This window comes from Uranotaenia lowii, chromosome 3 (genome assembly GCF_029784155.1).
Source record: "Uranotaenia lowii strain MFRU-FL chromosome 3, ASM2978415v1, whole genome shotgun sequence".
Classification (NCBI taxonomy): domain Eukaryota; kingdom Metazoa; phylum Arthropoda; class Insecta; order Diptera; family Culicidae; genus Uranotaenia; species Uranotaenia lowii.
In genome coordinates, this window is record NC_073693.1 from 279,927,989 (window position 1) to 279,944,953 (window position 16,965).

A 16,965-nucleotide genomic window follows, 5' to 3' on the forward strand; every position below is an offset into this window, starting at 1 on the left:
ATTTAAAGACTATAAAAAAGCACTTTAACTACAGACCCCGTTCGATTTTGGCAACACGCTCGTACATTTTGTGTTGCCAAAATCGAATGTTGCCAAAATCGAACGGTTTTTTTTTCCACTTTTTTATCAGTTATTTTTACAAAATCACTAATATTATTATCAAAAACTTTATTTTTAGTCAATTTCCGACCATTTCTAGTGATTTTTGATTTTTTTTATCATGTTTTTGATGCATTTCGCACTTATCTTGTTTTGTTTATTATGTTTGTTTTCATTTGTCGTATTTGCTGTTTTTTTCGTTCTTCATCATTTTTTAGTTGTTTTTAGTCATTTTCAGTCTTTTGTTTGAATTTGTTTTTTAACTTTTTGAATTTTTCAAGTTTTTGCCATTTTTTAGTACTTAATAAATTTTTTAAAAAACTTTTGTTTTTATTGATGCATTTTATCATCATTTCAGAACACAAAAACGTATTAGTGGTATTTTTCTCATTTAAATTGATCCTGTTATAACGAAAACTTAATTTTAATGTTGTTTCTAAAAACCGTTCGATTTTGGCACATGTGCCAAAATCGGATGTTGCCAAAATCGAATGTTGCCAAAATCGAATGTTGCCAAAAACGAACGGGGTCTGTATACATATACGAAGAAAAAAAGTTGTTCTTTCTCATCCAACAACCCGTTTGCTTCTTAATGCGTTTTGGTATCATCAGGAGAGCTGTTTATTTGAGAGCCTTGGAACAAATAGATATTTTATGATTTAGAAATCACATTTTTACTTACAGAGAAATTAAAAAAAAACTAATTTTGCCAATTTGATTCTCAATTTCTAGGCTTTCAAACGTGGAAAACAATTTTCAAAAATTCGAACTATATACTGAGTTATTGATGATAACGTGGAAAAATTTAGTGTAGGTCAAAGCTAACCCGGTGATCAAAGTTTCCCCGTTTTACGGTACTGCCTATCGACTTGTTCAACTGTTTTTACCGAAAAAAAGGTTTAAAATTGAAAGATGTAATTTGTGTCGTTCGTGATTTAAAGTTCCCCCGTAATCTCTCGAAAAAGAGAGAGAAAAAATAAATCAATCAAATGAATTCTACTTCCCGAAAATATTTCACAATCTTTTTTTCATGAGCATCAGCATCAAACGAGTTAAAATTAAATCAAAATTAAAACCCCGGCAAAATTTCGTTTTTCTCGCTTTAAAACAGACTGTTTCAAGTTGTAGAGAACTTGCTCGTTGGCTGGCTGGCTGGCTGACTCACTTTGGATGCAAATTAAAATTTTTATCTTGATTGTCCGATGGCAGCAAAAAAAAAGGTAACGGAAAAAAGAAAAAGAAAAATACAGAATCATGTTGGGTTGAGTTTGGTCTCGTTTGAACAACTCGAAACCGGAACTATGCTGGTCGGTATTTTGGTGGGGTTCTTGTAGAAATTAAAAACAGGGCAGCTCAGCAAATATCTTTTATATCTTAACAAGGGTAGCGATTTCGTGGACGGGTTGTTGACTCTTGGAAAAATTTAAAACGTGATAAGATGAGTTTAGCGATTTTTTAACCCTTCCAACTCGTTAGGATTTTCACATAAAATTTTCGGGTAGAAATTCACAATAACACTTTGACTAATATTGAAAATTTTCATTTTTTTAAACGGATTTTGTTTTCTCTAAACATTTCCTAGAAAATAATTGATATAGCTTACGAATCTCCACAAATACATGAACGAAATTCTATTTTCCGGAAAATCGACTTCACTCACAGGGAAACGTTAACCCTTTTCCGAGCAATCAAGTCTAGTGACTGTTTTCGGATAATTTCAAACTAAAAACCACCCATTAAATTGGCGCTCGCCACACGGCTGCCTCCTAGTACATATATTCAGTATTTAGTATAGCCCAACCCGATGGTTGGAGATCAAGTTCATAAGGATTCCGACAGTTTTCCGGTGGTGGAGCCCCGGAAATATTTATCAGGTGGGTGGAAAGCTCGTATGACGACGAATTTCCTAGAAGGTTAGAGGTGCTCACCTCAATACAGTTTTTGCTGATGTTGTTATTGCATGCATACATATATGAACCTTTCACCCAAACTGGCAAAACTGAAAGTTGGTGGGAATATTTAAACCGAAAGTGCTTTCGACTTTATCGGAAAGGGGGCAATTTTCTAAAGTGAGAGCGGATGGTTGGTTAATTCCAGGGTTGTTTGCCATTTTGCTGGTTTCTGGAAGGCTGTCAAACCTCCTGTCCTCCCTCGAATTCGAACCCACAATGAACAGGTTATTGCTTACTGCTAGTGGTGATTCCTTGATTGTTGTTCCTACCGATGTGCCGTTGATGGTGGAGCTTGGTGAAAATCTTTCGGTCCCCATTCTAATGGAGAAGTTTTTACGACAGATGACGCTTTGTTTTCATTACTTTTGCTGGCACTATAGAATGCACATATTGCAAGGATTAGAACTGAAAGGTTAGTAAGTGATTCTGCTGAAAATTTAGCTGACAAAAATTTAATATTTAAAAGGTTGGAAATTGCAAATGTGAAAGTTTTCCTGACAGTTTAATTCATTTCCAATTTAACATTTAGAATTGGTTCATAGAAAACCTAAGACAAATATCGTAGACCGGCTTAACGCTTAGACGTGAAGCGATCACAATGAAGAAGTTTGACAAGAGACACTTTGAAGTGGTTTTCAGAGTAAACTAACTTTGCTTAAATTGTTTAGATTTTACACTGATTTGTTCAAACTTTCTATAAAATTTAAATAACAACATAATTTGTTTAAATTAACTGCTGCAATTTTAATTCTTAGAAATATTTATTTACGACGCTTTGATATCTACAGACCCCGTTCGTTTTTGGCAACATTCGATTTTGGCAACATCCGATTTTGGCACATGTGCCAAAATCGAACGGTTTTTAGAAGCGACATTATCTTTTAGTTTTCTCCATAACAGGACCAATATAATTGAAACAAACGCCATAAATACGTTTTAATGTTCTGAAATGGTGATAAAATACAACAAGAAAAACAAAAGTTTTTTAAAAAATTGTAAAGTACTCAAAAGTGACAAAATGATAAAAAATTTAAAAAAAATAAAAACAAAAACAAACAAAAGATTAAAAATAACAAAAAAACAACTAGAAAATGATGAAAAATGACAAAATCATCAAATATGACAAAAACAGCCAAGATTATAAACAAAACAAGAGTAGTGCAAAGTGCATCAAAACATGAGAAAAAGTGATAAAAAAATAATGACAAAAATTATCGGAAATTGACTAAAAATAACATTAAAGGTAATAAAAATAGTTATTTTGTAAAAATGAAAGAAAAAAAATTTAAGAAAAAAAACCGTTCGATTTTGGAAACATTCGATTTTGGCAACACAAAATGTTCGGGCATGTTGCCAAAATCGAAGGGGGCTGTATATCAAAAATTTTATTTTTTATATGAAGTCATTTATGTTTAAAATCAATCAATAAAAAAGAAGAAGAAAAATCTCATACAATGAGGTTTTTTTTACGCGGTTTTTTTACACGGTATTTTTTACGGGGCTTTTTTTACGCGGATTTTTGAATTAACGCGGTTTTTTTTAAGCGGATTTTCGAATTAACGCGGTTTTTGAGAGAAATATTATAAGACTTTTTCAAAGGAAAACACTTAGAATCTTTTTGTAGTTGGGAAAATCTTAGCTCTGAGACTAAGAACGTGTTACATGGATCTGAGACATGAGACCTGAAACTTGAGACCTGAGACTTGAGACATGAGACCTGAGATTTGAGACCTGAAATATGAGACTCAAGATCTGAGACACGAGACATGAGACATGAGACCTGAGACTTGAGACCTGAGACATGAAACATGAGACATGAGACATGAGACCTGAAACATGAGACATGAGACCTGAGACATGAGACATCAGACATAAGACATAAGACATAAGACATGAGACATGAGACATGAGACCTGAAACATGAGACATGAGACCTGAGACCTGAGACATCAGACATGAGACCTAAGACAAGACCTGAGACATGAGACGATCTGAATTCCACACTGTCAAATTAGCCTCACTATATTCTACTATTCTATAAATCTAATTGATTTTGTTTTTCATCTTAAAAATAAACTATGATTGTACGCAAGTTTTGAAATAACCATGATTCTTACGCGTTTTTTCAGTAACGTGCTTTTTTAGGCGAATTATTTAATTAAAATGGATTTTTTACGTGGATTTTCGAATTTCGGGGTTTTTTTACGCGGATTTTCGAATTAACGAGGTTTTTTTTTACGCGGATTTTCGAATTACCGCGGTTTTTTTACGCGGATTTTCGAATTAACGCGTTTTTTTTACGCGGTACGAAATACAGCCTAAAAAAACCTCAGTGTACTTACCTTGACATTACTTAAACAATTTTTGTTTTTACGATTCGCAAATAAAATAATTTGACGAAATTTGATCTCAGTATTCCCAGTATGGCACATATTTGCCAGTTTTGTTTGTTTGTAGAAATTTCTAATATTAAAATAATGAATGATCAAATTGTTTATGACGAAAGATACTTGTAGTAGAAGGTTTTTTTGGTTTACTTTTGTTTTATGCTTTTACCAGGAATTTGTATTTTTGAATTTAGCAAGATACAAGTTAGGACTTTTTTTTAAAAAAATATCAGAATGTTCATTTTAATGTTGACATCATTTTATGTTTTATGCCCTATTCCAAAAGCTATGCCCTAATCTTTCAATGCAAAGAATCATCTCATTTCATTAAAACTTTTTCTATTCGGGTTGGAACCAAGGATACGTCTTTTAACACATTGCAATAATTTCAAATCAAGCTTATGTAAGAAACTTGGAGAAAATAATTTATGGAGAAAATTATTTATTATGTAAGAAACTTGGAGAAAATAATTTATAATTAATCCGATTTATCCCATATTTTTTTTAAGATTTTGTACATAAGCCATTCTATACAAAATGGGAAGTGTCTTCAAATCTTTTATTATCTAGTTGATTCAAAACCTTTATATCAATCGCTTAAAAACTGTTCGAGTTCTGTCATATTTTACCTTAAATTTGTAGTCTTGGATTTTCCCCGATAAACTTCTCTTCAAGATTCATTTTTAAAATTTTCGTATAAAAAATATTCTGCATACAATTTTTCACCTTTACAATTTCCTAAATGCTATGATTTTATAGACTATTCGAGAAATTGAAGGCACACTTTCAAAATAATAATAAAAATTGTTTTAGGTATTCAATTTTTTTTGGCATACTGGATCATTATTTGTGTCCTACCTTACACTGGACTGTTATTTGATGAAAATCTTTAATCATAAGTCAGAGTTCACACTTTTCCTCGAAGATGACTTCTAAGCTTCTGCACAGTTGCATTACCCACAATTTTCACCACTTTTGGCCAATCCTTTTTAAATTTTACGATGTCATCAGCTGGTTTGATGTGTATTCGTAGCTTTGCTTTGGTCAAAGCCCAACAAGTCTCGATTAGCCGTGCCTCAGAGCCTGGGCAATTTGGCGGGTTCACGTTTTTGGCATAACACAGACGTTTTGAATTTTGTACCACCCTTGTGTGTCTTTGGCGTAGTGACAGGATGCCAAATCGGTCCAAAATATGACGGGTCCATCCATAGTACTTTGAAATATACAAGGTAGGCTATTCCGCTCTCTTTCAACGTATTGGTAGGAGGCCCCGAAAAATTGTTATGGGAATAACTGGCAAATGTATGGAATTTATCAGAAAATCATATTTTTCTTAAAATTGACAAGCATTAAAATTATGTGATAAATATGCACTTATGCATTTTAATGCAACAAACAATATTTGGCTTTTCAACATCTCTAAAAGTAATATGCAATTGGCTTTTTGTCGATTTCAAACTAAAATCTGGTGATATTTTAGCCTTGTGTGGCCTTTTTCTTGTGCGATTTGAATAAAAATTCAAACAAATTGACTTTTTGTCACAGAAACATGAAGTATTTTAGATCATTTATCAAATTTTTAACATGGACAAAAGAAAATATTACATTGCTTGCTCTCAAAAAACAAGGACGGCGATGAAAATTTCTTTTGAATGCTCATTATTTATGGTTCAGATCAAAAAATCCGAAGCAAAAAATAGTTTCCGATGACCCTGAAGAAACAACCTTTAATCTGAAGCCCTTTTCGAAAGAATCGAATGGCTATCGACGGTGAAATTAATAATTTTGGTTGCCATTCTATACAAAATTGCCAAATTCTCATAACTATTTTTGTTGGTATGCAAGCATGCTGTGTATATACACGGAGCTTTGAAGTGAGGTTAAGCGCAATGGCCTACCTGTTATTTTCCATGTACTATGGGGTCCATCATGCTACTTGATCATCGACAATAAAAGCTTCTGGAGGCATTTCTTGATATAGTTCTGGGTGTTCATTATTTCCGATGAACACGGGCTAGATATGCGACGTACAGGCTAGATATTTTGTCGCACTAGCAAATTGTTTGCCGCACCATCTCACTTTCTTGCCAAATTTTTCGGTGAAAATGGCTTTCTCCGTTTCGGGGATATCCTTGTCCTTACGTACAGTAAAGTATTGTGACCCAGGAAGGGTTTTATAGTCCAATTTCACATACGTTCATTTTTGCAAAATATTGTATCATACAATTTCCGGGCTCTTGGTTTGACAGAAGCGGCTTGATTTTGGGTTCTTTTTAGGTTTTTTTTTCTGCTTCCGGTACGTCTTGAGCCCAAGTCGCTCTTTAAGACGCATCACGTTAGACGTCGAAGTCCCGACTTTCTGGCCACATCCCGAATGGAACCGATGATTTCTGCTTGTAGACATCCCTGACCTTTTTGTCGATAGTAGGACTTACAGGACCAGATTCTCGAGTGGTCGAGTGGTTCATCTTCAAATGTACAATGTTCATCATTATTTTTTAAAAGACGCTCCGACGCTCACATCCTCTTCTTTGGGCAACTTTCTCAATGAGATTACAGCTTCGTTCTACGGTTGGTAAAAATCGGTTTTAACTGGTTTCTGTCAACTGGTAGATGTTCAACGAGCAAATGTTTTGGTCGAAACTAGTCAGGTTGTTGTTCAATGGAGCAAGTTGGAACTAGTCGAAACCGATCCAGCTCGGCAGCAGGATCCGTTTAGACTTGGTAGAAATCGGTCGAAGTCGATTGGAAAGAGACAGGTGATCAACTGTCAATCCATTTCTACTTTTTTCGACCCGTTTCGACTAGACTTCATTGAACAGACTTGTGCACGATACACCACTCGTGCACGATACATTTTCTCTTTTCCGGAGTAAGATCACCCATTTTGAAACGTAATCACAAACTAATTTTTTTATTGATATTATCAAGCACAGAAATGTGTAAACAAAAGGACTTAGTAGAATTCGAAAAAATATTCGATTCAAAATGACCGTCCTAAGTAACCATAAGCATTAAGCCCTAACCCTTAATCAGCATTAATTCAACATTTCTAATGCAAGTTAGAATTATATCAACATTCATAATGCCTTTTAGTTTTATATAAGCATTATTAATGCATGAAAGCAATAACAAAAATTAGCACTAATGATAGCACTATATGCACATATAGAGCAACTATGTAAAATTAACAAGCATTAAGACTGTAGCACTAGAACTTCCTGTTAATGCTTATATAAAGCTTTTATAAAGCGCAGAAACGTCAAACCCGCGAATGTAAACAAGAATGATTTTTTCATTTGGTGCGTATGAGTAAGCAAGACAGCAAACGAAAATAATCAGAGCGGGCAGTTGCAGTTGTCTTCTCCCAAAGTTTTCCAATACATTTCCAAACCTTCTCATGCATACATTAGCTGCGTTCAATCGTAAGTAGCGATTGGTTTCGACTAGTTTCTGTCAAGTGGTCGTTGTTCAACGGGCTCATGTTTTGGTCGAAACAGGTCTGGTCGTTGTTCAACGGAGCAAGTTGAAATCGATCGAAACTAGTCGAAACCGATCCAGCTTGAAAGCAGGATTCATTTCTACCACACTAACACACATGCAGCGTGTGTGTCAGACAGAGAGCAAGTTTTTGTTTCGTTTTCGCCATTTCATTTTCGTCAAGTCCTCTGGATGTTTGAATTCAGTCGGCAGTCGGTTCTGTGTGTTTCGAGTCGATGGGATTGTCGCAGTGCTAACACTTCCTGCAATTATTCCTGTGCTGTGCGGTAGAAGACGTTTGCACTTGCCCCGGGGGGAATGAATGAAATAAAAACTGGTCATAAAGTTATCTTATTTATAAGAAATTCAATGGTTTTACCTCACGAATGCGTTTGAAATAATTCCATGCAATTTTTGTTATTTATTTTTTTGTTTGTGGACGGCTAAGACCAAGATGGTCTACTAATGTGAACACGTCCACAAAAAGCAACCGGCAAAATGTCGCGGAACTCTGCAGATGCATGGGAAAATTAATTCAGATTGTCCCATCATCGCTTTTTCAGTCTCATTTAATATTACGAAATTTTTTATTTCAATACATTTAAGGATTCCATGCATATAAGCTTGTTTTCTAGCCCGTTACGATACGCGTCTAAATTTTCGCGTGATCTATTTCGGTCTGTCTAGAAATTCGTGTGCAAAACGCACAAAACACGCATTAGTATTGGTGTAAGTATGTTCAACGGACGACCTGGTTGAAATCGGTCGAAGTCAATTGGAAAGAGACAGATTACCAACTGTCAAAATCCATTCCTACTTGTTTCGACTTATTTCAACCTGTTTCGACTAACTTCCATTGAACACACATATTGTCTATGAAGTTGTGTGACCCGAACAGTACTTGAAGTACGGGTTTTTTCACCTACCTTATCAGCATCAAGAGTGGTCGAAATGGTAAAGGCTCAAGGAAAGATAAAGGCTGCTGAGGGATCCTCGGTTCGAGACTCATCAAAGTTAATTCATAATTCAATTATAATCACTTCTCATTTCACATAACACTTCATTAAGCAAGCATAATCATTCAGCAGGTTGATTGATGTTGTAGGTAATGATTTTATTTTTTAATTTTTGTTCATTTAAATAAATCAAAAAATAATTTCCTATTTTGAATTTCCGTTTCACATCAATCATGATCAATCAATTAAAAGGTGTTCTAAGTATGCATTGTTAATGCTTTCATACGGCTGGTGAAAAATGACGTTTTGATGGTGCTCTAATTCAGTATTTGTAATGCTTATTAAAGGCTATTGTTCGGAATTGTAGACGAAAAAACTATTTCTTGTAGCAGATCGGTTTTTATGCAGCAGCTCAAACTGTAATTTATTGTATATAATCAGCTTTTGTAAATATTTTTTAGAATAATTAATACTCACAATTTTAGTTTTCCTTTCCTGTGTACAAATTTTTCTGTGTTCAGTGCGTGTTCGTTACTTTGAGCAGTTTCCTAGTAGTTAATTATACAATTTATTTAATGTAACGGATTGCTACAAAGCGCTTATTAAAAACTTACATATTCCGGGTATCCGGACTCGTTAGATTTCCACTGCTCTAAGTATTTGGAAGGTAGTGACTTGGAGAATAACGTGGTTATGTTTCTAAGTGGCTAGTTAGTTCTAAGTAGGAAAAGTATGAAATTAGGATAACAAATTTTTAGCCTAAGATATGCATGTTAACTCACGGCTTTTCATATAATTGTTCCTCACAATCCTCTAATTAGAACAATATAAGAAATTCACAAAGATAAAGGTAAAAATACCTATTTAACTTTTCGCTCGCGATCAATTAGAGTACAAAACGTGGTTGCCTGTCTTCAAGTTTTACTTGTCAAAATGCATGAGCGTTCGGGAGAAAGAGTTTTAGGTGGGTTCATTTTTATAGCAGAAACCAGGGGTTTCAACACTCCCCGGCCCGTAAAACTTGTCCGGAACCTGCTTCCGAGTCAGATTTACTAGATGAACCTACCTCGATTACTGCTAGTTTCGTTACCGGCCGTCGAAAGACTCCTGAAGACGTGCGAACCAACACCTGGCGCACCTGGTTGTCCTTTCCTGGAATAACGTCCACGATTTGTCCCCGGATCCAACTGTTACGGCAAAGGTCATCGGTAACGAAAACCAAGTCATCCTTCTTCAGCGGCTCGTTCGACTCAATCCATTTGCTTCGGACGTTGAGAGACGGCAAGTATTCTTTCAGCCACCTTTTCCAAAGTTCATCGGAAAGCAGCTGCGATCGGCGGTACGTGCTTCTCAAGGCAGCAGCCTCCCCAGTCGGAGGTATAGGTAGATCCAGTTGGCCCGAAGAGCTACCTCGCAGAAAATGGTTCGGGGTCAATGATTCGGGCACATCCGAGTCCTGCGGCAGATAGACTAAGGGACGAGTATTGACGATCTCTTCGGCTTCAGTTATTACTGTGAGCAGAATCTCGTCGGTCATTCGGCTTCCGGATGTCAGCGTGGTCATAGCAGCTTTCGTTGAGCGCACCATGCGCTCCCATATGCCCCCCATGTGTGGGGCGGATGGCGGATTGAAGCTCCAACGGGTCCTCGCATTTGTGAACACATTTGCAGAAGCGGTGTCGATGTGTTTAATTTGCTCTTGCAGTTCCTTACTGGCGGCCTTCAGATTAGTCCCGTTATCGGAGAAAAACGTAACAGGAGGCCCACGGCGCAGGACGAATCTTCGGATTGCCATGATGCAAGAATCAGTGTTCAGTCGATAGGCCACTTCGAGATGGATTGCTCGTACAGAGAGACATGTGAATAACACAATCCAACGTTTTTCTGATCGACGTCCGACAGTCACCTCGATCGGCCCAAAATAGTCCACACCAACATAGCTAAACGGCTTCAAATAAGGTGTGATACGTTCGACAGGGAGTGGGGCCATTCTTGCTGGTCTCGGTCGGGATTTTCGAACTGCACACCACTGGCACTGCTTCCCCACACGATCGATTACTGGACGAAGTTTAGAGATGTGGAATCGTTGGCGCATTTCGTTAAAAACCGTCTCCTTATTAGCATGGCCGTATCGCTGATGATAGAAGTTGATAAGATGATATGTGACGGCATGCTCTCTTGGCAGAATGATGGGGAAACGGGTGTCAAACGGAATAAAAGTGGCTTCTCTAGTTCTCCCGTCGACGCGAAGTACACCCAAGTCATCGAGAAACGGCAATAAACGATGTAACGGACTTGTTTTCTCGATACTTAGCCACTTTTCTTTCGGCAGTCCCTCGTTCTTTTTCAGAGTTGCTAATTCATCGAAGTAGTGTTGATGTTGAGCCATTTTCCACAACACTGTCTCGGCGCGCTCATACTCGCTTTGCTGCAGCGGAACTACCACTCCAGGCACAAAACGAACCACCAACCTTTTCGTAGAATCTGGAGCTTCAACTGTCTCAATCGGTTCTTTTTTAGCTTTACGTCGACAATTTGAAGCGAAACGAAACACACAGCATATGGTACGCAGGAGAATATTCCACTTCGAAATTCGTGTGACATCAATAAAAGAAAAAGAAGATATCGTAGTATGATGTTGATGGCAAACACGAAGTTCTTCAGTGGTGTTTGGAGAAGGTAAATGTTGCTCAGGCCACTCGCTCTCATCTTTTCGCAAAAAATCTGGGCCTAGAAACCAGGGACTATCAGTTTCCAAGAACAGACTAGCACTCGGTTTCGTCACGATGTCAGCGATGTTGTGTTTGGTTGGAACCCATCGCCATTCGTCGATTTTTGTGTTCTGCAAAATTGTTCCGATACGAAATCCAACGAACGGTTTATATTTACGTTGGTCGGAGCGAATCCAAGACAGCACTGTCCGGGAATCGGACCAGAACACTCGCTTCGTCACCTTCAGATCGTGTTCGCATTCGATTTTGTTAACAAGTGCAGAGCCGAGAACTGCAGCACACAGTTCCATCCTGGGAATTGACAACTGCTTAAGCGGGCTCACTTTAGTTTTCGCCATGACTAGTGAGCATCGGTAGCTATTTCCCTCGGTAATGCGAAAGAAAGATGTTGCCCCATACGCCTGTTCGGAGGCATCCACAAACGTATGCAATTCTAAAGTGCCGTATGCTTCCGGGGAAAACGTTTGCAGATAACAGCGTTCGATTTTCACAGACCCAACAGCTGGCATGAAGGAAGTAAATTGTTGCCATTTTGCAAAGCTATCGTCGTCAATCAACTGGTCCCATTCACATCCGGTCCGCCAAAGATCCTGGAGTAGGAGTTTCCCGAGAATAGTGAATGGCGCCAAGAATCCTAGCGGATCAAAAAGGCTCATGATTCCGCTGATGGCGATGCGTTTCGTTGGTCTGATTTGGTTGTAGAAATATGGTTGTAGATCAGTTCGGACATCGGTAGAAAAAACAAAAACATCTTCTTCCGGTTTCCAAATTATCCCCAAAACACGCTGAGTGCCACTGGTTTTGGGGTCGCTTAACGCCACTTCCGTAGTCGAAGGGGCACCGAGAGCTTGAAGAACAGACTTGCAGTTCGAAACCCAGCCATGGAATTCGAAGCCTGCTTGCTGGTGTATGTATCGCACTTGCTGCGCTCGGGTGATCGCTTGTTCCTCGGTATCGGTACAGTCATAATAGTCGTCGACGTAATGACGCCTGTCAATAACGCCAACGGCTTCGGGAAACTTGTCGACAAATTGAGTAGCATTCAGTTTCTTCACGAACTGAGCCACGGCAGGGGAACACGCCGACCCGAACGTGCAGACATCCATAATGTAAATTTCGGGCTCGACGTTGGGATTACTTCGGAAGAGAAACCGTTGGGCTTGACGGTCCTGCTCCCGCACGCGTATCTGATGATACATTTCGCGGAGGTCCGCTCCGAAAGCAACCTTTCGCTCTCGGAATCGTTGAATTACAGCTGGGAGGGATGTGAGGAGATCGGGCCCCGGCAGTAGTACGGAATTGAGCGATATTCCATGCGCTTGAGCGGCGGCGTCCCACACCAACCTCACTTTACCCGGCTTTTTCGGGTTCTCGACATAATTTAACGGGAGGTACCAAATTCGTCCCGGTTCTGCAGAATCTAATTCTTCAGGCGTAGCTTTATGCGCATAGCGCTTCGATAAGTACGCCTCAACTTGCTGGCGAACAACTTGCTCGATGTGTGGATTCTTTTTCAAACGGCGCTCGAAATGTTTCTCTCGCTGTAAAGCCATAGCAAAACTGTCTGGGAGCTTAATATCGTCCTTTGCCCACAAAAGACCAACCTCGTAGCGTCCATCAACTCGAACGGTAGTGCGGTTCAAGATGGAACGAGCTCGCTTCAAATCGTCGGACTCCGGCAACTCTTTCACCAGAAAACCCGAATCATCGGCTTGGAAATAAGTACGAATCTGATCGTGCAGGTCTAGATTCGTAACACGCATCTCGTCATGGCAGCCAACAAACACAGAGGAACCTTGTGGCTTTCGTGGCCCGTAGATTGTCCACCCCAGATGCGAGCGGACAGCGATCGGCTCCGACGGATCACCGACTCGTGATTCGAGCGGCGCAAACAAGAAAACATTATTCAATCCGATTAATATTCGTGGCTCTTCCCCTGTGTGGGTAGCAGCAAACACACCTCGCAAGTGTGGATACTGGTTCGAAATTTGTTGAAAGTCGATCAGCTGGCGCGGTAGGTGCATCTTCTTAACTGTATGCGCATCACTCAGCTGGAAACGATCACCTCCATCGCCGGAAATTTCTACGCAGACACACTCGGAGAGAGCTTCGTGCCGAACTACGTTTGCGGTCCACTGCAAAGTCAGCGGTTGGGGAATGCCTTTCAATTCTAACTCTCGTGCTAGGTTGTCTTCGATCAATGTGATTGACGAACCCTCGTCAATGTATGCCATCGTTTTTATTGAATGGTTACCGTTGTGTATAGTGACTGGAGTCATTCGGAAAATAACGGGAAATTTCGTGTGATGATGGGCGTTCATTGGCATGGGAGATTGAGCGGGAGAATCATCCATTGATCGCACAGAATGTTGCCTTGCTGGTAGGGGTTCTCGGGAATCACGATGTACTAGTGGATGATGATGTTGACGGCAGGAACCTACGTTGCACGTTATTTTGAATCGGCACCATCCGTCGTGCTCATTCAGACATAGCTCACAAAGCTTCCACTGGGTCATCAGTCTGATTCTTTCCTTCAGGGGACGTGATCGGAAATCATCACAGTTTCGGATTCTGTGATTATCCTTTCTGCAGAATCGACAAATCGATGGTACCGGGAATGGATTCCCCACAGCTCCACTGGAATGCGCCTGAAGGAAACCTTTTTCCTTTGATCTAGGCTTTTCACCGAGTCGAAGGTCAGAAAACTTCTGGTCCACCACCAAAGTTACTTCGCTAGCTTCAGACATGATTTTTGAAGTAAAATCGGCGAATGTTCGGAGGGTAGTCCTCCCCTCGGCGCGTTTGAATTGGACCCACTCTCTCTTGGTGGCTGCTGGCAGCTTCTCGACTAGCTCTTGGATCAGGGTGGGATTCACCAGGTGATCGTGGAGCTCAGCTGCTTCTAGATGGTCGCATAATTCCTGGACAACCATTCCAAACTGGATGAAAGTTTCTAGCCGATCAACCCTCGGTGCAGCGACTCGTTTTACTTTGCTGAGCAGTGAGTGTATAAGCTGCTCCGGCCGGCCGTACACTTCACGGAGCATTTCAATTATTTTCGGTACTGAAGACGGCAGCATCAGTCGGCTTCGGACGGACTCAAGAGCGGGACCTTTGAGGCAGTCTTGAAGCCTCACTAAATTCTCCTGGTTCGACAAACCGCAAGCTTCGGTTGAATTTTTGTAGGAGCTAATAAAAAGCGGCCATTCCTCTGGCTTGCCGCTGAAGGTTGGCAAATTTCTTAGTAAAGCTGAACGCGCAGCGAGCTGTGCCCTTGTTGGCCCTGGCTGCGGCTCGCGATCAACGACGGATTGTACGACACCAGCTCTCGGGGGGTAATCATCAATTCCACTGGCGCTGGACTGTTCGTCAGATATAATTCGTTTCTGTACTTTTTCTGCAAGAGGCTTTGGGTACGTTGGACGTTCGAATTTACAACCCGAATGTGGGTTGACCGCATTGTTGATTTGTTTCGGTTCGTCATCCCGAAGCCACTTTTTCACTTTCTCGATACCAGAAAGATCATCTCGTTCCTTGATCGGATCGTATCCACCGATAGCTTCTTCTTGGCTGACCGATAGCATTTCACTACAAGCGCGCTCGTAATCTTCCCGGAGTGCACGTTGCTGTTGTTGAAATTCCATTTCATCAGCTAATTTCTTCGCTAATATGGATTTCTCCATTTCGAGTTGTTTTTGTTGGAGCTGCTTCTCCTGATTTTGGCACTTTTCGGCATACTGACGCTTGAATTCCAGCTGCTTCTCACGTAGTACCCGTTCCTGTTCCAACTTCCTCTCGTTACGTTCCATTTCGTCCCTCATTTTCTGAAGCTCCTGATCAAAATCGAGTTCCATTAGGCCGGTAGTATGACGACCTTGGGAGATGATCGTGGCTTGATCACAATCGGGTGTTCGGGAATAATTTTCACTCATCACTGGAGGAATTGATAAAACGGGATCCACAAGCACGGCTAAATTACCACAGACTTCTCGGATAGCACCCAGTGATTGAGTGGGCGGAAGATTAGCACTCGAATCACCAACTTTTGTAGGCTTTTTAGTTGTGGTTTTCCGTGTCTTCTTGGAAAGACAAACATCGCACTTAAATTTTCGACCGGTTATTCCTGGGGACTCTCCCACACAGTCACAGTGGAACCGGGCCGAACATGATTCGCAAGCTATCATGTCATCCGTATCGAAACGATCGCACTTCCCACAGCTCGATGATGCCATCTCAAAAAGTGAGGTTAAAATTTTTGAGAAATGTTCGGAATTGTAGACGAAAAAACTATTTCTTGTAGCAGATCGGTTTTTATGCAGCAGCTCAAACTGTAATTTATTGTATATAATCAGCTTTTGTAAATATTTTTTAGAATAATTAATACTCACAATTTTAGTTTTCCTTTCCTGTGTACAAATTTTTCTGTGTTCAGTGCGTGTTCGTTACTTTGAGCAGTTTCCTAGTAGTTAATTATACAATTTATTTAATGTAACGGATTGCTACAAAGCGCTTATTAAAAACTTACATATTCCGGGTATCCGGACTCGTTAGATTTCCACTGCTCTAAGTATTTGGAAGGTAGTGACTTGGAGAATAACGTGGTTATGTTTCTAAGTGGCTAGTTAGTTCTAAGTAGGAAAAGTATGAAATTAGGATAACAAATTTTTAGCCTAAGATATGCATGTTAACTCACGGCTTTTCATATAATTGTTCCTCACAATCCTCTAATTAGAACAATATAAGAAATTCACAAAGATAAAGGTAAAAATACCTATTTAACTTTTCGCTCGCGATCAATTAGAGTACAAAACGTGGTTGCCTGTCTTCAAGTTTTACTTGTCAAAATGCATGAGCGTTCGGGAGAAAGAGTTTTAGGTGGGTTCATTTTTATAGCAGAAACCAGGGGTTTCAACAGCTATGTTGTGATAGCATATAATCAGCCCGCTATTTCGCCTTTTTAGCATTAAATCTGCATTATATACGCATATAGTGCAAAACAAGCGTTAATTCAGAGTTCTATATGGGAATATAGTGTTGATTAAGGGCTAAGTTTTAGTGCTTATGGTTACTTGGGGTTAACATTAGCTTTGCTTATAATTTCTGGAACAGTCTATACGATATCTGATTTTTATAATGGTTGAATTTTTTTTCTACATAAAGTCTGAAAAAAGATCAAAGTTTGTTTTTCTTTTAAAACCTTCAAGTAGGGGAGAGTGGGGTATCATGGCCACTTTTTTTTCTTTGTTTCATAACTTCTTCATTATAACAGATTTTCTACATTTCAAAGGGATCATTAGGCATTTTTTAAATATTCTTTAAATACATTAATTTTTCGAGTTCTGACTGTTTTAAAAAAAGC

At 39.4% G+C, this 16,965-nt stretch overlaps 2 protein-coding genes across 7 annotated transcripts in view; both read right to left on the bottom strand.

Moving 5' to 3' along the window:
• LOC129750921 (uncharacterized) overlaps nt 1–16,965 on the bottom strand; it is a 296,065-nt gene that overhangs the window by 213,892 nt on the left and 65,208 nt on the right. The window lies entirely within an intron of this gene.
• LOC129753487 (uncharacterized) lies at nt 9,872–15,838 on the bottom strand. The gene has a single exon (XM_055749302.1). It carries the CDS (start codon nt 15,836–15,838, stop codon nt 9,872–9,874), a length of 5,967 nt encoding a protein of 1,988 aa, XP_055605277.1.